General features: G+C 40.0%; 1 protein-coding gene across 2 annotated transcripts in view; it reads right to left on the reverse strand.

Annotated features, from left to right (window-relative positions):
- Positions 1-27,817, reverse strand: part of WDTC1 (WD and tetratricopeptide repeats 1) — a 65,166-nt gene that overhangs the window by 20,906 nt on the left and 16,443 nt on the right. For both annotated transcript variants that reach the window (XM_037149297.2, XM_037149296.2), the window contains exons 3-5: positions 26,998-27,081; positions 683-729; positions 144-255 (exon numbers count right to left, since the gene is read on the reverse strand). In XM_037149297.2, coding sequence (XP_037005192.1) covers positions 144-255; positions 683-729; positions 26,998-27,081 — 243 coding nt within the window. The remainder of the gene's footprint in view (positions 1-143; positions 256-682; positions 730-26,997; positions 27,082-27,817) is intronic.

Below are 27,817 nucleotides of genomic sequence, written 5' to 3' on the forward strand. Positions count from 1 at the left end.
AGTTTCAGGAACCATCATTAGATACTCAGATCACCAAGGTGTATGTGACCCCAGGGGGAACATGGGACAAATACACATGCAAACATGACCATGTGCACAGCCCGGTCACCCTGTTCACTTGCTCTGTGGTTTATCCTGCTCACCTTGACAGAGAAGATGTTTGCAGTGTGTCCTGTGTGCATGGAGAGCAGCTTCTTATGGTGCAGTGGGTCCCACACAATCGTGTGCTGGTCATCAGAACCAGAGGCCAGCAAGCTGCAAACAGAGTAAGGGGTTCTGACCTCTCCTCAAGTTTGTGGAAGGCCTCCCCTAGCCCATGTTCCCAGATAATAAGGAGTAAGGCAACACAGAGCTTGAATAACAGTGTATGTCATAGAATTTAAGGCTATCTTGTAAATATTGGATGATTCCCTTCTATTTGTCCTGAGAATTTGCTGTTATTCCTTGAACTTTGCATTAGCTTATCAAAAAAAGAGTGTTTGGATGGTCATCCAATCTTCTATCTGTCTGAGCTTCACTGTTTAACTGTGTGTTGACAATGATGGACTAGACTAAAGTATGTAGCAGAGAGCAGCAGTCTCTTTTCCCTTGGGTCCATTCTTTTCCTTAGATTTAGGAAGAGGATCCCAGCCTCCCCACTCCCTTTCTCTAGCGCCCCCTAGGTGCTCTAGCTCATACTTACTCTCCTTTCTCATTCCACTCCAGACAGTTGACACATCCTGAGTGACCCTGGGGGAGCAAATGGAAAGGGACAAGAAGAGAGCCAGTTAGAGGTTCTCACGGGGAACTCAACACCAAGAAGTGGAACTCAACAGGCAAACTAACCTTTCCATCATCAATGGGTGCATTCCAGGTGCATGCGAGTGACCGAAATTGAATTAAACTGCCTGGCATCTTACAATATATAAAGTACTTTCATTTTCATGATCTTGCTTGATACTAAACACCCCTAAGTCATAAAGGGCAGGTTTCATCGATTCCATTTTGCAGAAAAGTAAAATGAAGTTCAGGTAACAGTGAGTAATAGAAGTAAGATTCAAACAAATTTCTGTTCCTATCACTAGAAGGGACATGTCAACCATCCCTTCGAGGGAAAGCCCCTTGACCACAGAAAATCTGCCCATAGAAGCATCTGATCCAAGGGCAGCCAATTAACTAGAAGGCTGATCTTCCATTCATATGGCATATACATAATTTATTGAGCACTCACTACATGCCAGGTACTGTTCAGATGCTGGGGATACAGCAGTGTACAAATTGAAGTCCCTGATCTTTTGGAGTTAACTTCCAGTAGGTGGAGCCTGGTATACTAAGGTACATTAGGCCAGTGTCCTGAGCTTGGGGATTTGAATTAAGAAACACGGAGAAATTGAGGCAGTTAACAGATGCTGAAGTTGAAAGCGTGCAGAGAGAAATCATGGCAAAGCCAGAATTACGAGGAAACGGGACCCATGAAGAGCAGAAGGTATGCAGTAGCAGATACAAGTCTTACGAGAGAGCGAGAAAACAAGTCACTAGGCATTCCTACCTTTCTTTCTATTCCCTCCTCCTTTCTCTTTCCTAGTGACACCTTGATTTTCATTTAATTATCTCCCTGCCCAAATTAGGCTATACGTTTCAGGAAGAGTAAACCCACTGTCTCTCCGCAGTGGCGGGTTCAGAAACTTAGGCCTAAGCCAAATTGGACATGGCATTCACTTGGGCACAAAAATTGGCTCAGAAATGAGCCTGTGACCTCAATCAGATGCAAGGGAGACAGCTGCTGGGAGCTAGCTTCTGGGAAAGGAGTTTTCTCATTCTCAGGAGAGAGTCTCTGAAAGAGATGCCTTCTTCCTCCGGATGCTGGGAATACTGATGTGACATTTGGAACTGCCACCATCAGGGAAGCCAGCTTGAGAGTAAAAGTGACAGAGAGAACAGCCCAGCTCAGGGAATCATAGCAAAATGGATCCCAAGTGACCAAAGTAACCAACCCAGATGCCTCCTCTACTCCTGGACTTCCTCTTAAGTAGGCCCATTAGTTCATTACTCTTTAAGGCCGTGTGAGTTGGGTTGTTCCTTGTGGCCCAAAGCATCCTAACTGAAAACCTCCAACTAATTCACCAGATTTCAGTTCACAGGAAGTTTCTTCAAGATGCCTTTCCGTTGTGTAAATCTGGGAGGGAGGCAAACCCTTCCTGTGGCTCTAGGTCGACATGGTGTTTGCTTCACAAGACTGAGCCCTAAGCAGACAGGCTTTTGTGTATCATGTACACTGCATATCCAAGGCCAGGTACAGTCCCCGGCGCACATCTGCTTTATAAATGAACAAATAAATATAGCAGGACTAAAGGAAATAATGAGGAGATAAAACAGATTGAATTCCCTATCGGTCAGAAAACAACTTTCCTCTGCTTCTCCTTCCCTTACCCTTTGTTCAATAAAGATTGTCTGGGTTGAAACTCATTTCTTTCCAGGTTCTGTACCTCTACATGTTAGAGACACATTTACTCTGTTCAGACCTGGGGCCTCTCACTTTCTCATGGCACTTGGCTGAAACCCCACCTATGGCTTTGGTCACTCTTTCTGGGTCAGAATCGTTTCTGTCCTCAGCCCTCTCATTCTTTCACAATGCTGTAAATTACTTGTGCCTGGGGGTCGTATCTTCAGTTTGCAATTTCCCAGAGTACCAAGGGCCTTGAGACATCGCTGTTAACTGAGGGCTTACAAAGAGCTAGGGACAGTGCCAAGCACTTGTGATAGCAGAACAATGGCCCTACAGATAGCCATGTCCTGATCCTCTGGAACCTATGAACATATTAGGTGGCAAAAGGGACTTTGCAGATGCCATTAAGATTAAGGTCCTTGAGATTGGAAGATTATCCCAGAATATTCAGGTGGGCCCCAAATAATCATACAAGTCCTTTAAAATCAGAGCTTTCTTGGCTGCAGAAAATAGAGAGATGTAGGTGTGAAAGGGATTTGACCTGCTGGCTTTGGAGACGGAAAAGGGGGTCATGAGTCTAGAAATGCAGCAGCCTCTAGCACCGGGGAGCTGCAGCACAGCCCTGTCAGGACCTTACTTTCAGCCCGGTGAAACCTCTGTTAGACTTCTGATCTACAGAACTGTAAGATAATAAACCTGTGTTGTTTTAAGCCACTAAGTTTGTGATAATTTGTTATGGCAGCAATAGGAAACTAATACAGCACTCTACATCTGTTATCTTGTTTAGAAAACAGGTATCATTACTCATTTTAAGCGTAAGAAGGGTAATGTTCAGAGAGGTTAGGCAACTGGCTGTGATACTGATTTACAGTAAGAAATATATATATTTGATATTTATTTCCATTACTGGCATAAAGCTCCTAAAACCCTTGGAATTTCCTAAGTAATAAGAGTGATAAAGGTGTCTTGATATTCATAACAAACTCTGTTAAACCATAGCTGAGTTTACTAATAAATTGGCTTTTGGAAAGAACCAAAGGATGGGAGCTGGTTGCTAAGGGAATCAACCACATTATTGGAGGGTTGGAACTTTCAGCTCTATCTCCCAGACTTCCAGGGAGGTTGAACAGATAACCAATAGCCAATGGTTTAATCAATCGTGCCTGTGCAATGAATCCTCTCTAAAACCCCCCAAAGACAGGGTTCAGAGAGCTTCGGGGTTGATAAGCCCATGAGGTTGGGGAGAGTGGCATGCTCAGAGAGGGCATGGAAGCTCTGTGCTCCTTCTCACGTACCTTGCCCTATGCATCTCTTCCCTGTGGCTGTTCTTGAATTATATCTTTTTATAATAAAATAGTGCCCTAATAAGTAAAACCAGTAAGCACCTGTACTGCTGTCGGTCCATGGTGGGGAGTCTGTGGATGCGGAAGGTGGACCATATGGCCCTGGTCTACACCATTTTATTTTTTTAAAGATTTTATTTTTTAAAGTTTATTTATCTTTAGAGGGGAAGGGAAAGAGAGAGGGAGAGAAATATCAATGTATGGTTGCCTCTCATGCGTCCCCTGCTGGGAACTGGCCTGCAACCCAGGCATGTGCCCTGACTGGGAATCGAACAGCGATACTCTGGTTCACAGGCCCACGCTCAATCCACTGAGCTACACCAGCCAGGTGAGCTATGCCATTTTATATAGGGACTTGTGCATCCACAGATTTTTGTATCTGAGGGGGTCCTGAAACCAACCCCCTCCAGATACTGAGGGTAGCTAAGTCTTTGGGAAGTCAAAAGTTAAACATGAATTTTTGACTGCATGAGAGGTCAGCACCTTTAACCCCTTGTGTTGTCCAAGGGTCAACTGTATTGACAAAAATATTAACAAAGGGCTTCATAAGTTAGAACATGTGTTTGGGAAGCTACTTTACAAGAAATTGTTTAAGAGAAGTTATTTTGGCCTTGATAAATAAGGCTGGGTGAGATACAAGTACACAATTTATAATTATGTTGAAGAATACAATGGAAGAAAATATGTCTGTGACACACCAGAATTAAAATGTGGGTAAAGAGAAGGGGATAAAACCTCAAGTGTGTAAGGAATTGAGAGGAAGGACTGTTTCGAGATGGCTCCTGGAGAGGAACAGACCTCTGTGAGCCTGCCTGGGGCTCTAGAAGAGTTGGCATTCAGAACAAGGTTTGCACACCACACCCTGGGGAGACAAAGTGCAACAGAGGAAGACCCTGCAATAAAAGCCCTGAATCTCATTTAAGTTCCAAATTCCAACCTAACTCTTAGTTCCTGCTTAACTTTATTTAATATTCATAATAATTACTGCATATTATTAGTCCCTGTACTTTGCTAGGTAGACTAGTGTACAGGGGGAGAAGGAGGCAAAGAGAAGCATTTTATCATTGTAGGTGCGTAACGATGATAAAAAGCAAATGGACTTTTAGGTGGTTTTATTACTACTTTTAAACTCTTTACAGACTATGTACCCCAGGATAGTCCGCACTGTGCCCATCTTAGTGTTCCACTGTTAGATAGAATACTAGATATTAATTTATATGATCTATCACTCCCTTTTTATAAGTAAAATTAAGTCTCAGATAATAAATAACTTAACCGAGGTCACACAAATGCTAAGTATCAGAGGCCAGATGGGAACCCAGGTTGACGGGACTCCAAAGTCTTCAGATATGTTGGACTACATCAAACATCACCCTATTTCAACTTGTATTAAAAAGAGATCTCATCGCTACCAACACCTTAGAGAACTGTTTGGTAGTTTTATATAAAGTTAAGCTGGTATTTACCCTATGACTCAGTAATTCTATTCCTAGGTGTTTATTTGAGGGAAATGAAAACATTTGCCCATACAAAAACTGATTTAAAAATATCCTTAGATACCTTATTTTTAAAGCCCCAAACTGTAAATAACCCAAATGGTCATCAACATGAGAACATATAAACAAAACGTAGTACATCCATACAGTGAACCACTACTCATCAATAAAAGGGAACAAACAAGCCCTGGCTGGTGTAGCTCAGTGGACTGAGAACAGGCTGTGAACCAAAGGGTCACCAGTTCGATTCCCAGTCAGGGCACATGCCTGGGTTGCAGGCCAGTTCCCAGTAGGGGACACATGAGAGGCAACCACACATTGATGTTTCTCTCCCTCTCTTTCTCCTTCCCTTCCCCTCTCTCTGAAAATGAATAAATAAAATATTTTAAAAAAGGACGAACTATAGATATATGCAACAACAGAGATGAAACTCAAAAAACATGCTAAGCAAAAAAACCCAAACACACAAAAATATACAGTATAGAATTCTATTTACATGAAGTGTAAGAACAGACAAAACTAATCTACGGAGACAGAAGCCAAAAAAGTGGTCACTGTGAGGTGGAAAGGTTGACTGAAAGGCACCATAGACCCTGCTAGGGAGATGGAGGTATGTTCTGTCTTGTTGTGGGTGGTAGTTACACAAGTGTCAAAACTCATCCAGCTCATTTATTTGAGACGTGTGTGTACTTTATTTTTATGTAAATCACATCTCAATAAAGAGGGAAAAGGCAGTAACAATAGCAATAGGAGTAGCTAACACATACTAATAAGCACTTTCTCACCATGTGCAGGGACAACACCGTGTCCTTTATACGTGCTTTTGGTCAATCTTTACAACTACTCTGTGACCGAGGCACCATTACTGCTCTCATTTTTCAGATAAGGAAAGGTGAATATCCTACTGTGTAAACAGTATAGCCAGAATGCGAACCCATGTCTGATAGATTCTAGAGCTTGGCTCTTAACCATGATGTCATACCCTACCTTTTTAAATTCTGGGCTGTCTCTATTAAAATTTACATCCCTGCTATGTGCCTGCCAGTATTCTCCTGGGCTCAGAGAGTGAGTGTGTCAGAGAGACACGTCTCCAGTCCATACAGAACCGATGTGGTTCTGCTTTCTCCTCCTCTTCTCCAAACCTGTAACATTAGCCTTTCCCCCATTCATTATCATCTCCTCACTTCAAATGGCTATAGAATATTCCTCCAAAGGTTAAACCGTATTTATTTTTACCTTAGTGTTGTACAAAATTTTGGTGAGTTGCCGTGTTTTAAAAGTCCAGTAGGAATAAAACATTTATAGGTGACTGAGTGGCCCAGACTGGGCACACTGTCATGGTTTTTTGCTTTTGACTGGAAATACATAAAATCTGTGTTGTAACATTAGGTATATCCCATTCTATTCAGGAGCTCAGATGGGTAGTTATGGTATGGAAAAGTGTATTAAAATGGGAAACATGAATAAACATGATTTACTAGATAATAATCTGTCAAAATGCGGGATCCAATCCTTTACCCAGTGAGGACAGGGGTAAAATTACAAGTCATTCTTGCTAGGGGAAAAAGGTGGGACCCACTGCATTAAAGGAATAAAAAAAGAGAAGCAAAGAGCTCAGAAGTCTGCAAGTCAATGTGTATCCTGGTATAACCAAAGGCACTTCTTACAGGAGGAAGCTGAGAACATGAGGCTGGTCCACGAGAGGCGGAACTGTGAAGTGAAAAGAGCTGTCTGGTTCAGCTCCAGCTTGGCCTCTTCCTAGGTCTGTGGGAGGTCACTTAAGATTACCAGAGGTTCAGATGTTTCATTTGGAAATAGGGACGGTGATATTGTCAACCAGACAAGATCGCTGCGAAGATCAAATGATGTAATATGTGCAAGGGGGCCAGCACACTTTGGCAAATACTGGCTCCCTGGAACTAGTCCTCAGGATCTTCTTTTGCTAGTATGTGTGTGTTCTTCTAGATCCCACTCTCAAAGAACCCTCCCATGTGGCTAGGGTAGTCACAAACGATACACATCTTGAACAAATGTATTCCTTCCTATTTACTTACTTTTTCAAAAGGGTTATTTTTGCAGCTATTAAATTGCTTTTCTAAGTTCTGACTAAACAGATAATTCATTTATTCAATACCCATTATGTATGAGGTTCTGGGAGAAAAGCAAATAAACAGTAGAATAAACAAGGACAGGTCCGTGTCTATGGCAACACAAGACAAAGTTCTACCGTAACAGAGGAAGGAGAGAGGTATTCTAGAAGACAGAGATGTCAGGCTTTAGGAACAAACTTAAAGGACCTTTGAGGACATTGTCTGGCTGGCAGACCAAGTCTGTGACCCAGTTTGCACACATGTAAGTACCCTCTCTTAATTGCAACCCAATCATATACATATTTAACTTCCCACTGACTTCAGACCTAAACCCTTGTATAATGAAGTTCTACCTAAAAGGTCAATGTCAAAGAGCATGAGAGAGATGTTCAGTAGAGCCTCCAAAAGAAATGCTGCCCAGGGAAGATAGGGAACAGATTGCTGTGTGCTTCTTTATAACTCCCTAACAGTGTGAATATGAGTCTGAGCAAGACTAGATAAAAATCCTGAAAGCATTAATTGAGTACCCACTTAGCACTTGCTAAGCTTTCATATGCATCAAGTCACTTAAACTTCACAACACATGCTTTCTACATGTGTTAAGATTATGTAGGTACATTATTAAAACAGAGTGGAGAGTCCTGAAAGCAAACAAGACTTGTGAGAATTCTTCATCTGCCCTCTATTCACTTAAGGATCTGATACTTATCATAAAGCCAGATGGATCTAAATATCCTGACATCTCTGTAAAATCTTTCCTTTTGTTGCTTCTTTAACTTACCTCAATGGTTTCTCAAATTTATTGTTCGTAAGAATTACTACCTGAAATTTAGCTTACTATGTGTCAGGCCCTGTCCTCTTCACATAATTACCCTGGAAAATCTGTTAAATTGTCCATAAAGTACAGTAAATGTGGTTTCATGTGTACAAGCTATGTTTCCCTGAGCAAGTTCTTTAACATCTCTGTGCTTTAGGTTCTATATCTGTGAAGAAAGAGATGACATATATCACCTCATAGGGTGGTTGTGGAAAATGAATCAATATTTGCAAAGCACTTCAGTCACTTTGATTGCTGAATGGCAGAACTAGAAACCAAACCCAAATCTGTTCTTTCCATTGCACCATAATAATTCAAGATTTAAAGCAAAGCCTGGTGTGAACTGAGATTGCTGGGGAAGAAAAAATCCTAAAAGTGATAAAAAAAAAGGGGGGGGCGATTTAAAACATATTTCAACTTCTATGTTTTACCTAAAAATCTTAGTGGGGCAAGTCAATAACCATAATTCATGTTTGAAAGTATTTCCTTACACTGAGCCTATATCTGCTATCCATCCTTGAGAAGTCTATTTATTCATCCAACCTTTTCGCTGAGCAACTACTATATGCTAGACACTTATGCATGCAAAGCTATCATGGTAAATAGGACACAGAACATGTGAATCAGTATGAGTTCAGAAAGAAAATAAACCATAATAACGGGATACAGTTTTGACACCGTGGTCAGGAAAAGCCATTCTGATGAAGGATCTTTGAAATAAAATTTAAATACTGAGAAAGAGCAAGTGATGAATATCATTAGGAAAAGCATGCCAAGGATAGGGAAGAAGAAGTACAAGGTACAGATATGCTTGGTATGCTGGAGAGACAGAATGAAGGCCACTGTGGCTAGAGCATAGGGGTAAAGGGGAAAGACTAAGTAAGGCAACATGAGCTCAGGGAGGTGAGACCAGATCCTTAGGGTGTCTTGCAGGCCATAGCAAGAAGCTTTATAAGGCCAGGAATTGTGTTGGTCTTATTCATTACTGTACTTATCTCCCAGAGTCTAGAATATTGTTGGCATATTGTAGGCACTCAGCAATTACTTGGACGTAAAACTGAATTAATGAATGACTCCTAGTTCTGCCCTCTGGTGCTTCAGAGCATGAATTTACTCCATCATCTAAAGCAGAGGTTGGCACTTTTCTGTAAAGAGACAGTAAATATTTTAGGCTTTGCAGGCCACATGGACTCTTTACAATCACTCAATTCTGCTCCTGAATCATTAAGACAGCCATAGACAATTCATTAATGAGTGTGGCTATGTTCCAATAAAATTTTATTTATAAAAGTAGGTGGCAGGCCCTGGCTGGTATAGCTCAGTGGATTGAGCGCGGGCCTGTGAACCAAAGGATCGTGGTTCGATTCCCAGTCAGGGCACATGCCTGGGTTGTAGGCCAGTTCCCAGGAGGGGATGCAGGAGAAGCAACCATATATTGATATTTCTCTCCCTCTCTCCTTCCCTTCCCCTCTAAAGATAAATAAATAAAATGTTAAAAAAAGTTTTTTAAAAGTAGGTGGCAATTCTTTCAACCTAATCTCTACCAAAATCCCATCTGCTTTCTCTGCAGAAATCCACAAACTGACCCTAAAACTCATGTGTAAATGCAAGGGACCAGTATAGCCAAAAAAACCCTGAAAAAGAAAAACAAAGTTGGAAGACTCAGAATTCCCAATTTCAAAACTTCCTACTAAAAACAGCATTGTGCCAATATAAGGACAAACATTTAGATAAATGGAATAAAGTCAAGAGCTCATAAGCAGATCCTTACATTTATGGTCAATTGATCTCCAACAAGACTGCCAAGACAATTCAATGGGAGGAGAAACAGTCTTCTGAACAAATGGTTCTGGGACAGCTGGTTATCCACATACAGAAGAATGAAGTACTGATTCATGTTACATCATGGATCTTAAAAACATTATACCAACCCCGGCTGGTGAGGCTCCGTGGATTGAGTGTGGGCCTGTGAACCAAACAATCATGGTTCAATTCCCAGTCAGGGCACATGCCTGGGTTGCAGGCCAGTTCCCGGCAGGGGACACAAGAGACGCAACCATACGTTGATATTTCTTTCCCTTTCTCCTTCCCTTCCCCTCTAAAGATAAATATATAAATTCTTTAAAAAAAAAAGAGGCCGACAGTTATGACCAGTGTGGCTCAGTTGGTTGGGCATCATCCCACAGAGCAAAAGGTCACTTTGATTCCCAATCAGGGCACACGCCCGGGTTCTGGGTTGTCTTGGGATGGGGTATGTACAGATGGGGTATGGGGCAACCAATTGATATTTTCTTCTCAAATCAATGTTTCCTCCCTCTCATTCTCCCTCCCTTCCCCTCTTTCTAAAAATAAATTTTAAAAAAATCTAAAAAAATAAAATAAAATAAAAGAAGCCAACAAACAGGTGTCAGGCTGGATTTGGTCTGCAGGCCATAATTTGATTCCTGCTTTAAAGGACAGTCGTTTAAATTTCTCACAACGTCAGATCTCCACTCTATCTTTTTCTTTGAGGATGACTATTTAATAAACTTGGTATCTGATTTACTTCTCTAATATTGTAAAAAAATCTTTGTTAGAATCAGGTTATGCAATATCTGTAGGTTACACTGGCAAACTTCCCTGGTCTACCAACTATATTAAAAAAACATAAGCCAATCCACTCTGATATGACTTGTTTCCAGTGAACTTTCATTCAAATTATATTATAAACTAAGGCAATCAAGTCAGACTGAGAAGGTTAGATATATAATGTTTGCATCTTGTTTAAGGAAAATATTAAGAAGACATAAGGCAAGAGAATAAATTTACCAAGCTAAGAACTGTTTGTTAAGCCCTTTAAAAAAGTAGATGCACGATTAAAGTAAAAAGAATATGAACTATGGAGCCAGACAGGCCTGATAAAAGTATTAATTTTCTACCATTTATGTACCCCTGGAAATGCTCTGTTTTAACTCTCCTTATTTGAAAAGTGAGGTTCTTTTCCTCACAGTAGAGTGGGAAGAAAGCCTAGGGTAGAGCCATAAAGAACACCAACACAAGGGCCAGGTGGACAAAGAAAATGCAAAGGTGTCAGGAAATTAACTAGAGGTGTTGAAAGGAAAACAGAGAGGATGGTGCCTCAGAACCCAGATGAAGAGCGTTTCACTAGGAAGTGCCCAGTATTACCAAATACTTTGGGTCAAGCAAGATAAGGACTAAGAAGTGTCCACTGATTTAGGGCAAGAGCCCTTTTTGTGGTGTGTGGTGTAGATAAGTAGAAGTGGGCTGAGGAATTGCAGTCATGTGCCACATAAATGTTACAGTTGATGATAAACCACATATATGACCGTAATATATCATATGGCCTCCGTGTGTAGCGGGCTGTATGATCTAGGTTTGTGTAAGCACACTCTAAGATGTTGCACAATGACAGAATCACCTAATGACACATTTCTCAGAATGTATCCCTGTCATTAAGCAGCGTATGACTGTCCTGGGAAGTAAGGAAGTGAAAACACTAAGTATAAACTATTCTCTCAGTTTGGCTGTGAAGGGGTAGAGAAATGGAAGACTCTAGCTAGATGTGGATTTGACAGAAAGGAAGGATTTTCTTAATCCTAAGGGGAAAGAATCAGTAGAGAAAGGGAAAGGTAAAGATACAGGAAAGCTGAAAGGTCATCTGGGGCTGGGCCTGGGCCTGTGGCAGATGACCGATGCAGGACAAATGACAAATACGTCATTTGGGGATGCAGGACAAATATGACTGCAACGATGAATCACGGAGTCTTAGGAGAGCAGGAAAGGAAGTAGAGGTACAAGACAGCATGTAGGAAGGGCAGAGAGGTGTTGACTGGACTCAGAAGACTTATTGAGGACAAAGAATCATTGAAGAATGATAGATATACGCACTCTTTATTCACCTACAGATATATCTTGGAAATCACTTGTATCAGTTCATAGAGTTTTTTTTTTCACAGCTGCATAGCACTTTATTGTGTAGATGAACCAAGATTTATTCAATGAATTTCCCATTTATTCAATGAATTTCCATTTATTCAATGAATTTCCAATTTTCCATGGATTCTTAAGAGTTGTTTCTAACAGTCTGTGATTACATCAATACCATAATGAGTAACCTTGTGCATATGTATTTTATTATTGCTGTATCTTCAGGGTAAAACCTAGAGGTAGAAGTGCTGGCCAAAGACTAAATGTATATGTGGTTTTGTTAGATATTGCCAAATTTCCGTCTGTGGGAGTTGCACCATTTTGCCTTCCAGAAGCAGTGCAAGAGTGTCTGTTTCTCCACAACACACCACCAGCTTAAGCGTTTGAAATTTTTAAAAAGATTGTGTGTGGTTAAGCTTTTGAAATTTTAAAAAAGATTTTATTATTTATTTATTATTATTTTTAAAAGATTTTATTTATTTTTAGACAGAGGGGAAGGGAGGGAGAAAGAGAGGGAGAGAGACGTCAACCCATGGCCACTTCTCGTGTGCTGTCCCCCAGTGGGGACCTGGCCTGAAACCCAGGCGTGTGACCTAGACCGGGAACCGGGAACCGAACCTGCAACCCCAGTTCGCAGGCTGGCACCCAACCACTGAGCCACACCAGCCAGAGCAGCTTTTGAATTTTTAATCATTCTGACATGAAAAATGGCATCTCAACATAGTTTTTGAAGTTACATTTCTCTTATGAGTGAAATATCTTTTCCATACGTTAAAGGCTATTTTAATATATTTTTTGGTCAACTTTGGTGTAACAAAGGAGGGAAAAAGAGAATTTATATATGTACCTGCATATTTTTGCAAACATAAGCACAGAATGGATAAGTAGAAACTAATGGAGTTGGTCACCTCTAGGGGGTGGAAGGTACAGAGTGAAGGGTAGAGAAAGGAAAGTAACCCTTCTCTGGACCTTTTTGTAGAGTTTTTACTTTTAGGACAAAGTTGAGGTTTTGTACATTCAAAAGGTAAAATTAAATCAACAAAGATGGGGAGGAGATGCCAACCAACCCAAGTAATTTTTGAACATAGTATTTGGACTAGATATATCTTTTTCAACTGTATATATTTTAAAGAAAAAATAAACTTTAAGGAAATCTTGAACTCTAGTTAGTGGATCTGTCATTTGCAGTGACACTGCTGTGCAATTCTGTTAATTATTTTGTGTATTTGTAAAATTGAGCAAATGAGTAACTGTATCAGTGTTGTTGGGATAATTTGTCAATGTGAATATATAATAAATATTTATAATACTGATATAATAGATATATCATTGTTGTCACCTTCTCACTGTAGAAAAAGGAAATTCAAATGTGGAATAGGACCCTGGCTTGTGTGGCTCAGTGGACTGAATGCTGGCCTGTGAACCAAAAGGTTGCTGGTTCAATTCTAGGTCAGGGCACATGCCTGGGTTGCTGGGCCAGGTCCCCAGCTGGGGGCATGTGAGAGACAACTGATCAATGTATCTCTCCTGCATCAATGTTTCTCTCTCTCTCTGTCTCCCTCCATTCCCCTCTCACTAAAAGTAAATAAGAAGATATCACTTAAAAAAAAAAAAACAAACAAATATGGAATAGGGAAAGGCAAAGAACTCTGAGCATACAGATATCAGAATAAGCAATATCAGTATGAACTTTATAAATAAATATATATATTTATTGCCAGCTCTGTCCTCTGAAAGGGTCCAGAAGCAATGATACCTCAGTAGCTATGAGCTATCTAGATACCATTCCCCACTAAAAAACATTTCCCACTAAAAAGAACCAGGAATCCTTGGAGAAATAACTGACTTGAGGTCTGGGACAGGAAGTGAGCCTACAACACCTTGTGCATAAGGTAAACAGAAATATACAAAAAAAAAAAAAAAGAAACATATAGAAAGGACACAGGAGCCAACTTGAAAGGCATGCTACTGGCCAAGCCCATGAGCAACAGGATAATGAATTAAAACCCACTAAATAAAAAATAGAGATTGCACTAGGGTAGAGGTGGGGAGAAAAGCACTTCATTCTAGTAAATTGCCAATCACTAAATGAAGAAATCATAGAGTTGGAAAATCACCATTTTATAACCATTACATCACATCATACCAGTAATTGATGCAGGCAAGAATAATCAATGAGTGCCCTGATCGGTGGGTGTCATCTTGCAAAGTGAAAGGTTGCAGGTTCAATTCCCAGTGAGGGTACATGCCTGGTTTGTGGGTTTGATCCCCAGACAGGGAGCATACAAAAGGCAACCAATCGATGTTTCTCTCTCATATCTATGTTTTTTCCCTTCTCCTTTTCCCCACCTCCTCTAAAAATAAATAAAATATTTTTAAAAAATCAATGAGTGATTTAAACCACTGGGTGGAAATTTGATGGAGGACAAGATATTTGCACAGTGCAACAGTATTTCCTCACAGCTAAAGGAAAAATAGCAACACTGTAGTGGATAAACCTGGTAGCTATCACCTTAACCCAGACAGACAGACATCATATGCCACCTGATACTGCGCACTGAGGATGACACAGGGTCACTTAGGTAGTATTTCTGTCAAAATGCATTACCTGAAACTAATCATGAGGAAATAATCAGATGACCCCAAACTGAGAGACATTTCACAACAGTGATTACAGTCTTCAGAAATGTCAGTGTCATTAAAAAAAAAAGTTGAGATCTGTTCCAGATGAAATGAGAGTGAAAAGAAAATAACAACTAAATGCAGTGTGTGATCCTGGATTGAATCTTGAATCAGCAAAATCTAGGAGATATTATTGAAATAGTGGGTAAAATTTGAATATGGACTGTGTATTAAGTAATAGTGTTTATGAGTATCAAAATTCCTGATTTTCATTAATGTGTTCTGGTTAAATTTTTTAAAATGACCTTGTTCTTAGAAATACATATTGGTATAGTTAAGTATGTACAGGCCTCAAGTCTGTAAGTTACTCTCAAATGGTCCAGGAGAAAAGTGCATCTGTGTGTGTGTGTGCTGGGGGAGGGGTGGAGACGGGGAGAGGGCAAACACGGCAATGTTAACTGCAGTGAATTCGAGGAAAGGTTCATATGAGTGTTTTTGTACTATTCTTGCACATTTCTTATATGTTTGAAATTGTCTCAAAATAGAAAGTTAAACATATTAAGAAAATATAAAGAACTGTTATAGTGGCAGCAATTGAGTAAAAGAGCCAGAGGGAGGTCAAGATTTGAGGATTGAAATTTAGTATTAATTAGGATTAATTCTAAGATGTTCTGGTATGTAGCTCAAATTACTTCTCTGTATTTCTTGGACATCTTTGCTGAGTGCTCCATGTCACCCTATAGTTGTATGTGCCAGCTCGTTTTGTCTCAGTGCGTTTTATTGTCATAACTGGACAGGAACCAAATGTCCTGGAGTTCCAGTCTGTGGCCTGCAGTACTCACTTATTGGGGGGATATCTGCTTTCATTTTTGGTTGCATCACTAGGATCTTTAAAATCTACCTTGAAGTCCTGATCACACTGTGATTCATTCTATTTCCTTCACTTGTGGGATTTCTTGGCACGCTACGCACTCCCCAAAGGCAATCACAACTCACTTTTATTGCTCCCATCTGTGTGCTGCTCGGTGTCCCCAAACCAGCACCCCCAGTATGTACCTCTGTCCTAAGTGCAGACCCAGGAATGGCAACTACTTATCAAGACAACGCTGATGGCACATGGCCTACAGTGCCAGAACACCCACAGTCATTTCCCCCACAAACCTATTCCTTCTCCAGCGTGCCCCAGCTCAGTGAACCACACTACCATTTTCCCTGCTGCTCAAGCCAGAAACTTCTCTTCTCCTACTTACTATATTGGGTCACCAAAAATTCTGTTAATTCTACCTCTTAAATGTCTTTAAGATTCACTGACTTCTTTCCATCCAAATTACCACTATTTTAGTTCAGGTGACCCCATCACCTCTTCCTGAATCATTGCCATGTTCTCTTAATGGGTCTGGCTGGCTCAGTTTAGGCTGTGGCAACCTTCATTTTAAAGCCAAGATTAATTTTTTTTTAAAGCTTAACTCTGAGAATATTGCTCCCATGGTAAAAACCATTCAATGGCTCTCCACTGCCCTTAGGATGAAGTCCATAGTCTGAAACATAGCTTACGAAATCCTTTACTGTGGACAGCCCACCAGTACTCACTTCACTAACCTCATCTGTCATCCTTCTTCCACTTGTATTCTGTGACCATCTATCCTTTTATTTTCTTAAAGAATAATCTTTTTTAGATTTTTTATTTGTATTTATTTATTTTTAGAGAGAGGGGAAGGGAGGGAGAAAGAGAGGGAGAAGAACATCAATGTGTGGTTGCCTCTCATGTGGTCCCCACTGGAGACTTGATCCCTAAACCCAGGCATGCGCCCTGACTGGGAATTGAATCAGCGACCCTTTGGTTCGAAGCCTGAGCTCAATCCACTGAGCTGTGCCAAACAGGGCCATCTGTTCTTTTAAACTGAATATCCTCTATTCTCTCTTGCATCAATCACTCAGATGCTTTTTCCTCAGCCTACAACTTCTCTATGCTTGCTCCCATATGTAGCTAGCTCCTCCCATCCATCTTTCAAGTATCAACCTTGACTACATTCATCTTCAAAAGCGGAGCTAAGATCTCTCCAGCCCATCCTAATTAGAACCATATGGGTCCTTGCTGGGGTGTCTCCGTTGGTTGAACGTCGTCCCAAAAGGCAAAAGGTCCCCCGTTTGATTCCTGGTCAGGACACATGCCTGGCTTGTGGGCCAGGACTCTGGCTGCGGGCGTGTGAGAGGCAACCAGTCAACGTATCTCTCACACATTGTTTCTCTCCCTCCCTTCCCCTCTCTCTAAAAGTAAATAAATAAAATCTTTAAAAATTAGAACCATATGAATGTTTACCTAATTAAAAGTAAGGGTCTAACAGTCAGATGCCAAGTTAAAGAAAAATTGTTTAAGAGGTATCACTCATGTCGTCCATCCAAACATCCAGGTCAAAGAAGATAAAAAGTCTGTCTGATTCAGGTGCAATGAGCAGTTTTGGATCACAATTTAGTTTAAACATGTAAACTGCCAAGACTTCAAAATACCAAGGACAATTTCTTAATATAAACGAGAGAAGAATGCATGGGACTGATATACTTCTTGATTTAGCGCTTCCTTAGGAAGAAAGAGCTAGGAACCAAATAATTAAAGACCAAAAGGTGAATGGAAACTGGTCATACAAAAACTGGTGGGTAGAAAGCCAGAAGACAGCAACTGTCAGGAAAGAAGTATGAAAATTAAAGAATATTAGCTCAGGAAAGTAGTTTTTCAGAGGTTTAGGTAACTAGTAGGATGAATAAATGGAAATAATATATAAAAATGAAATTATTCAAATTAACGTGGATGCTTTTTAAATAGACACTTCTGTAGGTACAAATTCTACTAATATACAGAAAAGGTAAGATACCAGTGACTGGCTAAACTCTGAAATTTAAAGTAACTCAAAATGAAAGCTAGAAAGTCAAAAAGTAAAAACCATGAGAGATTATTAAGATGGAAGGTAAAGAAATAGTATTATTGAATAGGGATGAAGTTAAGAAAGGTAACTCTCATACAGAAAGTCAAAAAAGCCAACCAGCCCTGGCTAGTGTAGCTCAGTGGATTGGGTATCAGCCTGAGAAACAAAGGGTCACAGGTTCAATTCCCAGTTAGGACACATGCCTGGATTGTAGGCCAGGTCCCAACGGATCAATGTATCTCTCACACATTGATGTTTCTCTCCCTCCCTTCCCCTCTCTCTAAATAAGTAAATAAATAAAATCCTTTAAAAAAATCCTTTTAAAATAAGCCAACCAAACCAATAGGTTTTTAGCGAGCATCTACTAAATGTTCGATACTATATCTCATGAGTTCTCTTCAAGTTTCCTTTTGCATTTTTCAAAAGCATGCATAGTAGTAAATTAGGAAATCTAGGAAAAAAGTTTCCCCTGGATAATGAAGAAAAAAGCATGATCAATAACCACAAACAGGCAGGAGATTTATCATTGACTTGACCTCTTCTATTCCCACCCCACCCCCCATTAATCACCTCTTCTTAATGCCAAAAAACTGACCACTGCTTAGCAACACGGGGTCCACATGTGACAATGGGTTAAAAATAAACAGGGAAGAGAGTGGCTGTAAAGTATTTTTAAATGATAGATGACATCAAATCAGCATCAGAGGACTGGGATCTTAGAAAACTTTAAAAGTGCTATATAAATAGCAAGAATAATAGCAGCTAATATTTGGATGCTATATACCATAAATTTTATATTATCCTGGGCACTGTGCTAAATACTTTCCATAAATTAACTTATTTCTTTCTCCTCATAAACCTGAAAGACAAACAGAATACAAATACAGTATTTAATTTTAGAGATGAGAAAATGGGTACTTAGAAGTTAAAAGACTTATAATGGCATTTTTATTACTGCTTAAAGGGAGTCACAAACTGGTATCCTCTCCATCCTCAAACTAAGAAAGAGGGAAATAAAATAGCCTTTTGAGAATTAAGATTGCAAAAATCAGTACAGTTGAGATTTCCCTCTTCCTTAGTTTCCACACCATGTTCTCCTCAAGTTCTCCTATCTCTATGCCTATTCTTTCTGTCTCCTGTGGGTTGAGGAAGAGAAGAAATAGGTAAAATAGGCAATCTCTCAAAATGTTCAAACAGCTTGGTTCTTGTTCCTGGACCCTCTTCTCTCTCCTCCTACTTTCTCCCCAAGTAATATTGTCCAGTCATCCCATTTCACAGCTCTATAGACCAGCAGTTCTCAAACTTTTTGGTCTAAGACCCCTTTACATTATTAAAAATTATTGAGGCCCTAGCCAGGTGGCTCAGTTGCTTGGAGCATCGTCCCATGCACCAGAGGGTTGCAATTTTGATCCCTGGCCAGGGCACATGCCTGCATTACGAGCTCAATCCCTGATCAGGATCCTTGCTGAAGGCGGCCAATTGATGTTTCCCTCTCAGATGGGTGTTTTCCTCTCTCTCTCCTTTCCTCTCTCTCTGGGATCAGTGAGCATATCCTAGGGTGAGGGTTTGTATTTTTGCAAAATCCCTTTCCACTTAAAAAATTACTGAAGATCCCCCCAAAACTTTTATTTATATGGATTATATCTATTGATATTTACCATATTAGAAATGAAAACTGAAATATTTCATATTATTAATTTTATTTAAACTACTAATAAAACAGTTAACACATTTTAAATGAAAAGTAACTATATCCTCCAAGAAAAAAAAATTTAGTAAGAAGACTGGAATTGCTTTACATTTTGCAAAACTCTTTAATGTCTAGTTTAGTGGAAGATAACTGGGTTCTCATATCTACTTTTGTATTCAGTCTATTGCAATATGTTATTTTCATTGAGATATATAAAGAAAATCCAGCCTCACAAAGGTAAGTAGTTGGAATAGGGAAGGGTATTTCAACAGCCTTTTCAGAAAACTGGAGATATCTTTCTTTAATACTATATCAAAACTTCGTGAGTAATAGTTTCTTTTTTAGATTTTATTTATATATTTATGTATTTATTTGAGAAAGGTAATGAGAAAGACAAAGAGAGGGAGAGAATGTGCAAGAAAACATCGACTGGTTACCTCTCGCAGGCCCCCAACTGGGGATCTGGGCCATAAACCAGGCATGTGCCCTGACTGGGAATCAAACCCATGACCTTTCATTTTGCAGGCTGGTGCTCAACCTACTGAGCCACCCCAGCCAGGGCAGTAATGTTTTCTTAAAGTTACAATGTGGAATCTGAAACCACATAAATGAACTATTGTTACGTTGCTACATTAAAACACATTGGTCTGTTTTGCATTATGTACGGGTCCTTCAGGTGTGTGGTTTTGTTACATCATACATTGGTCATTTTCGAAACAGTGACTCATGGCTGGCTCTTGCTCTCTCTTGAGTATGCCTGCATCCTTTACCCCTCTTCCAGAAGCATACTTTCCTCTCATTCTCTAAGCTTCAAGTGCCCTTTTTTTTGCCTCTGTAACTTGTTTTCTGAGCCCATGCATCCCAGATGGCTCACTTAATCTATCTGTGAGTTCCTAAATAAACTTTCTCTATGATTTGAAAAACAAAAACAAAAACAAAACCCAAAAAAGTGACTCACTCCAAATGTTAACATTCATTATACAGTACTGTTGACATTTATTAATATCACCACAGCTCTCATCAAGAAAGTCTCTTAAGCACTGAGTATCTATCAAGCTTATGGTGGCAGATACACATTTTCATATATATAAACTTAAAAGCTCAAATATTATACTTGGCAACAAGTACAGTCAGTTGGGTTTTTTTTTTGAAGTGACAGCTCATTTAATTTATTCTTAAGAAAATGTCTGTCAAACACCCACATTTGAATAACCATAGTTTTCATCTACTATTCTTTCAGGTGGCTAGTTGTGCTTGCAACTCAAAAAATTGCACAAGTGCTTTTCCTCAAGACAGCCATCATAGTTCAACATGCAGCAGCATGACTTTAAGGGTGAATCCTATCCCATAATAGAGAATACTAAAGAGAGATGTACTTAAGGACTGAAATTTAATAAAATTTATAATTTTTAAGTTTTGCTTCACATCAAGAACACTTTAAGTAAAATGGTTCTTTTTTTTTGTTGTATGGGGTAAAGAATTCAATGACAGTTTGATGCTATGTCTTAGTACTACTATGATAGCAGTTTGAGCCCATGGATTCCTTTGGAAGAGTCATGGGGATTCCCCAGGGGTCTGCAGACCACACTCTGAGAACTGCTATTATAGACTATCTGTATGTCAATGATCCTCCATTTTTATCCCAGTCATTGCCTTTCTCCTGATCCCTGACCTCCTGTACCCTGTAACAAAGACAGATGTCTTTATTTGCATCAAAGGTCAAGCCCCCTGCTTAAACTGAATCCCATCCCCACCAGTCTTCCCCAGGACTTTGTTCCTTCACTTATTCTGCTCTTTCCCTGTATCAGCAATCCCTTCCTCTCTCATCGACATACAAACATGCTCTAGCATTTCTTCCCATTCTTAACAAATCCCTCCTTTAGGGGATTCCACTGACTCTTCCAGCTACTACCCCATTTCTTTCTTTTTTTTAAAGTTTATTTTATTGATTGTGCTATTACAGTTGTCCCAATTTTTTTCTCCTTTGCCCACTTCACCTGGGCCTTCCGCTTTCCTCCAGCAATCACCCATTTAGTTCACGTCCATGGGTTGTACACAGAAGTTCTTTGGCTTCTCCATTTCCTGTACTATTCTTAACATCCCTCCATCTATTTTGTACCTACCAATTATGTTACTTAATCCCTGTACCTTTTCCCCATTCTCCCCCCTCCCTGTGCCCACTGATAACCCTCCATGTCACCTCCAATTACATGATTTTGTTCCTGTTCTACTTGTTTGCCTAGTTTTTGTTTAGATTCAGTTGTTGATAGTTGTCATTTTACTGTTCATAGTTTTGATCTTCTTCTTTTTCTTAAATAAGTCCCTTTAACATTTCATATAATATAAGGGCCAGGTGATGATGAACTGCTTTAGCTTTACCTTGTCTGGGAAGCACTTTATCTGCCCTTCAATTCCAAATGATAGCTTTGCTGGATAGAGTAATCTTGATTGTAGGTCCTTGCTTTTCATCACTTTGAGTACTTCTTGCCAGCCCCTTCTTTACCTGCAAAGTTTCTTTTAAGAAAACAGCTAACAGTCTTATGAAAACTCCTTTATAGGCAGCTCTGTCCTTTTCCCTTGCTGCTTTTAAGATTTTCTCTTTAACATTTTTAATTATGATGTGTGCTGGTGTTGCCTTCTCTGGGTCCAACTTGTTTGGGACTCTGTGCTTCCTGGATTTGTATGTCTATTTCCTTTGCCAGATTGGGGAAGTTTTCTTTCATTATTTTTTCAAATAAGTTTTCAATGTCTTGCTCTTCCTCTTCTCCTTCTAGCATCCCTATGATTCAGATGTTGGCACATTTGGAGGTATGAAGTCTTCTTAATCTCTCCTCATTTTTCTGAATTCTTGTTTCTTCATTCTGTACTGGTTGACTATTTCTTCCTTATGCTCAAACCATTGATTTGAACCCCAGCTCCCTTCCCTTCACTGTGGGTTCCTTGTGAGTTTTTCTTTATTTCATTTAGTGTAGCCTTCATTTTTTCCCTTTTGTGTTTGCCATACTCACTGAGACCTCTAAGCATCCTTATCACCAGTATTTTTAACACTGCATCTGACAGGTTGGCTATCTCCACTTCACTTAGCTCCTTTTATGGAGTCTTGTTCTGTTCTTTCATTTGGGCCGTATTTCTTTGTCTCCTCAGTTGGGCAGCCTCCCTATGTTTGTTTCTGTGTATTGGGTAGAGCTGCTTTGACTCTGTCAAGGTATACCTGTTACACTGTAAGGGGCAGAGTCTTAGGTATTTCAACAGATGGTGCTGTGTGGAGGGGAGGGGTCTGAGAAGGGATAGTGCTGATTGCTCAGCTTTCTCTCCATTTCCAGTCACTTTTCCACTTCCCATATATGACTGGTACCCTTCTAGTGGCTGCCCTGGTACTGAACCCCAGAGTGGGTGGGTGGGTGTTCATTCTAGAGCCATGGGGGTCTTTTAAACGAATTCTTCTGAGAGACCATCAGATTCTTTTGCTGCTCCAACCTGATCTGGTTTTAGAGCCAAAAGTTACAAGGCTTTATTTTCCCAGTGCTGGAAGCCTGGGCTGCGTGGTCTGGCCTGGGGCTGGGATGGCTCACTCCCCAAGTGACCCTCCCGGTGTTTATCCACCAGAGGTGAATGTGAAACCACTTGTTCCACCAGCCACTGCTGGCTGCTTCACCACTGTTGCTGCCTTGCCATTGCTGCCACACTGTGTCCCCTCCAGCCTGGCACCCCATCTCTGTCCCTCCTCCTCATCTGGATTAATATTTCTTCTTTAAAATCCTTGGTTGTTGGACTTCCATACAGTTTGATTTTCTGGCAGTTCTTGTTGTACTTTGTTTTACAATCAGATTAATAGTGATCCTTCTCATGGTTGTGCAAGGAAGCAAAGTATGTCTACCTATGACTCTGTACTGGCCGGAAGTCGACCACTACCCCATTTCTCTGCTTCCTTTTGTAAACAGTTGTTCAAGAGTTGCCTGTGTAACTCAGTAAAGCTAGAGTGGAAATGACTATGAAGGGAGGAAGCAAGGGGAATAAAAAAGATGTTATTCTTCCTCCCATTTCCTGAAATGACTGCCTGCTGGTTGAAGCCAACCAGAAGACAGAGGACAAGAGAGAATACTGATATATCTGTGCAAGCCAGCTGCCCAGGCAGTTAGCTGAAGAAAGGTGAAAAGTAGATGTACAGCAGCAAGAGAACAAGTTTTAAAGTTTATTCTTTTTACTGCTTACATTCTATCATTCCTTTCATCTGGGGAAAAACATTTGTCATAAATAAATAAACAAAAACAAATTTCCATTACTCTCTAAAATAAGAAAAAGAAAAAAAGAAAATTGTCTACACTTACTGCTGTTTCTTCATTTCCAATTCACTCCTCAACCCCGCAATCCAGCACTATCCCCAACACTCCAATAAAAGTGCTCTAGCCAAGACCACAGTTCCTGTCTGTCACCATCTCCCTTAACCTTCAGGAGCACCGTGTACAGATGAACACTCTTTTCTTGAAATTCTTCCATTACTTGGCCTTTATATTCTCCTGGTTTTGTTTCCTTTCTACTTCACTGACTATTCTTTCTTAGTTAGCTTTTTTTTCCTCCTTAGCTTGTAATAAACTGAAAGCTGGAGTGCCTTAGAGCTAGGCCTTGGACCCTCTTCTCTAAGACTCCATGGGCATTTGAGGTCTTCAGATTTCTCCCTAGAGTCCAGAGCTCTCTCTTACTTAGTACTGCCTACCTGCCATCTCCACAAAGTTATCCAACAGGCTTCCAAACTTAACAGGTCCAACCCCTCAGTCTCTCCCAAACCTATTTTTTCTCTCAGTGCTCTTTCCAAACTGTTCTCACTTCTTTAAGTTCTGCAAGAGGCAAAGCTGGGATTTAAACTAGGTCTTCTTTCTTCCCCTCTAAACCTCGGTACTCCCCTTCATTCCATGCACTGCTACTACAGGTCCTGGGCAAGGTGGCCTATAGACAAATGCAAACTGAAACAGTTCACCTTAACATACTTGTTTCTGAGTTCCAGACCTTGGGAGACAACAGAGGGGATCCTGTTTTGGTTTTGTAGTCGCAGGAGTTTCCAAATCTATTCTGGATGAAGCTATCAAACCAGGAAGCGATGGTAAAGGTAAAATGGACTGGGTGGAGGCACAGCTAAAAGAAGAGGCCCAGCCCGCCAGGAGTCACTGTCTATTCAGCAACCACCAGAGCAGGGTTTCTCATCCTCAACATTATTGGCATTCGGGGTGCATAATACTCTGTGGCACTTTCTTTGTTGACCTGTGTACTCTACGAGGTTTAGCAGCACCTCAAGCCTCTACCCACTACACGCCAGCAGTACCCTTCTACTTTTGATCCCCAAAATTGTTTCTGGCCACTGCCAAGTGTCCCCTTCGAGGTAAAAATCTTCCATGTCCCACCCCCAACTGCACTTATAGGGATGTACTTTGAGTTATGTTCTGAAGGAAACATGGAGAGAAACTTTAAAAAAAGGATAAATAATAAAATATGCTCTGGCTGGTGTAGCTTAGTGGATTGAGTGCTGTGACTGTGAACCAAAAGTTCACTGGTTCAATTCCCCACCAGGACACATGCCTGGGTTGCAGGCCAGCTCATACTAAAAGGTAACCAATCGATATTTTTCTCCCTCTATTTCTCCCTCCCTTCCCTTCTCTCTAAAACAATAAAAATAAAAAAATAATAAAGTAAAATACATCAAAAGTTATGTTTTCAAATAATTTTTAGAGGTATGGGAAAACTATCATAATATTGAAGTATAAAAGGGTTTATCAAACTGTGTAAATTGTACAAGCCCTATCTGTAGGAAAAAAATAACATAAGCATGGACAAAAACTGGAAGATTTAAGAATCGTAATTGTTATTACTATGCTATGCTATGCTATGCTATGCTATGATCCAGGGACTGTGTTAAGTGTTTCACATAAATCTTCTAATTTAATCATCACAAGAATTCTCAGTTATTGCTCTATTTTACCAGTTAGGAAACTCAAGGTAACTTGCACATGGCTATATAGCTGTGGAGAAGACAGGTCTTGAAACTAAATGTATGAAGATCCAATGCCCATCTCTTAACCAGTATTCTGCTTCATAACATACAAAAGTAGTACACCACACATTAACAGTGTTTATCTCTACATGGTACATCTTTCTGTTTTTTTTCTATATTTTTACTATCATATTTATTACTTCTATAATCAGAAAAAAAGGTAAGTACAAGTTGTGAAGACTACTTGATAACATGGAAAAAAGAATTATTATATGTTAACTTAAAAAATTCAATGTAGAGTATGATTATAGTGTAAAAATATGCAGGAGATAAAACAAAGTATATGCCCTGGCTGGTGTGGCTCAGTTGATTGAGTGCTGGCCTGTGAACCAAAAGGTCAAGGGTTCGATTCCCAGTCAGGGCACATGCCTGGGTTGCAGGCAAGGTACCCAGTATGGGGCATGCAAGAGGCAACCAATCTAAGTATCTCATGCACATGGATGTTTCTCCTTTTTTTCTCCCTTCCTTCACCTCTAAAAATAAATAAATGGCCCTGGCTGGTATAGCCCAGTGGATTGAGCACGGGCCTGTGAACCAAAGGATCGTGGTTCTATTCCCAGTCAGGGCACATGCTTGGGTTGCAGGACAATTCCCAGCAGGGGACACACAAGACGCAACCATACATTAATATTTCTCTCCTTTCCTTCCCTTCCCCTCTAAAATAAATAAAATCTTTTTTAAAAAAGTATTGAAAAATAAATAAATAAATATTTAAAAAACAAATACCCCCCCCATGAAGTTTATGAAATGCTAATAGCAGTTGGTCTATTACAGAGAACGGACTAAGAAGTAATTTTTACTTATCTTTTCCATATTACTATTTATGTAGTTATTTTTTATAGTGGATAAAAGTTTATAATGAAAAGAAAGCAAAAACAATCATCTATAATCTCACTCCCTTGAGATAACACTGTTAACATTCAATAAATTTCTTTCTAGTCTTTTTCTAAGACCAATGTGATACAAACATTAACCTGAAGGAACCAAAGAGAATTCCTACTCAACCTGCAAATAACACGAAATTGGGTAGCACAGTCAAAAGCTATCCAACTACGTGGATAGCTGGATTCAAAACATGATCTTGAGGAAGCAAAGGGAATGGAATTAATATTACTGAGTGTCTCTGTCAGACATAACGACAAAGCAGAACTCTGGACCAAAAGCCTCGCTCTCCATGGCCTGGACAGGAAACACTAAACGGGGTGTTTGGCCTTTCTAAACTTTTTCATTTTAGTAATAACTATTCCCTACCTAGCTCCCCAAAGCATTTCTTTGAAGCTAAAATGAGAAAACGAGTGTATATGTAGGAAAACACTTTGTAAATTCTATATTCCTGTATAAAGGTAAGAATCATTATTGTTCTAAGCCAACAGTAAAAACAGTAGTATGCAATTCAACAAAAATTTCCAAGCACAAAGCAAGTAACTTCTGTGTGACCACATAAATAACTAATCGATTCAGATTTACCTACCTAATAAAACTGCTGGAAAGGAGAGATAACCTTTAGGTATGACCTGTAGAGAGAAACTTGTTTATGACTTGAATAGTGCCAGGAGGATTCTCCACAGGCAAAGGAAGGAGAGCCAGCCATCTGCATCTAGGGAAGCAAACTGGGTCCCTTACCTGCAGCTCCGCTTCCAGGCCCAGCCGTCTGATAAAGGGGTCAGTGACATGGTAGCGCCGTTCAAAGCTCAGGGCACCCCGCTCCTGGGGGACAGAGCAAACGCAGTTTCACTGATTTAACTCAACATGATTTACTGTGTGCCTATTATACATCCAGCACTGTGCTGGGAACCACAGGAGTTAAGATAACAAGAAATCAGCTTGTGGGAGCTTGCAGTATAGTTGGGCAGAAATTAGAGAATAATAGAAGAGTATATAAGTACTAAATTGTGCTTTCTGGGTTACAAAAAAAAGGGCAAAATTTTAAAAAGTAAAGAAAAAAATGGAAACAACAAATAAGGAATGTTTCCATATGAGTCTGGAGAGGGTGGGCATCCTCCTCAGGACACATATTGAGTGAGATATGTGAAGGAAAAATAACCTGCACAGTCCCTCCAACTCTGACTGTGCCTCTTGGAAGTGGTCTTTGCCCTTGAGGGCTACTTCCAATGAAATCACACCCCCCCACACACAAATGGTCAAAGTCTCATAAATATTCAAGGATGCAGAGAAAAATACATGAAACACAGACTGTCATGCACGAAGTACATGGCTCATGAAGAGGCATACACTTAATTCTTCTGGATGGTGACCACGGCTTAGGCCATATGCTGCTTATTTTTTTAAAGGCATTTAATTTAAAAATTTTCAAAGAACTTTCTCATATTCTTTTGGATTTCATTCTCGAGATCAGTCAGCCTGCAGGCAGACATTATTATAATTTAACAGCCTGAAGGGAGACTGATATTATCATTTAACAGCAGAAAACTGAGGCACAGGG

The sequence above is a fragment of the Artibeus jamaicensis genome, unplaced genomic scaffold (genome assembly GCF_021234435.1).
Source record: "Artibeus jamaicensis isolate MK-2021 breed Jamaican fruit bat unplaced genomic scaffold, CSHL_Jam_final scaffold_847, whole genome shotgun sequence".
Classification (NCBI taxonomy): domain Eukaryota; kingdom Metazoa; phylum Chordata; class Mammalia; order Chiroptera; family Phyllostomidae; genus Artibeus; species Artibeus jamaicensis.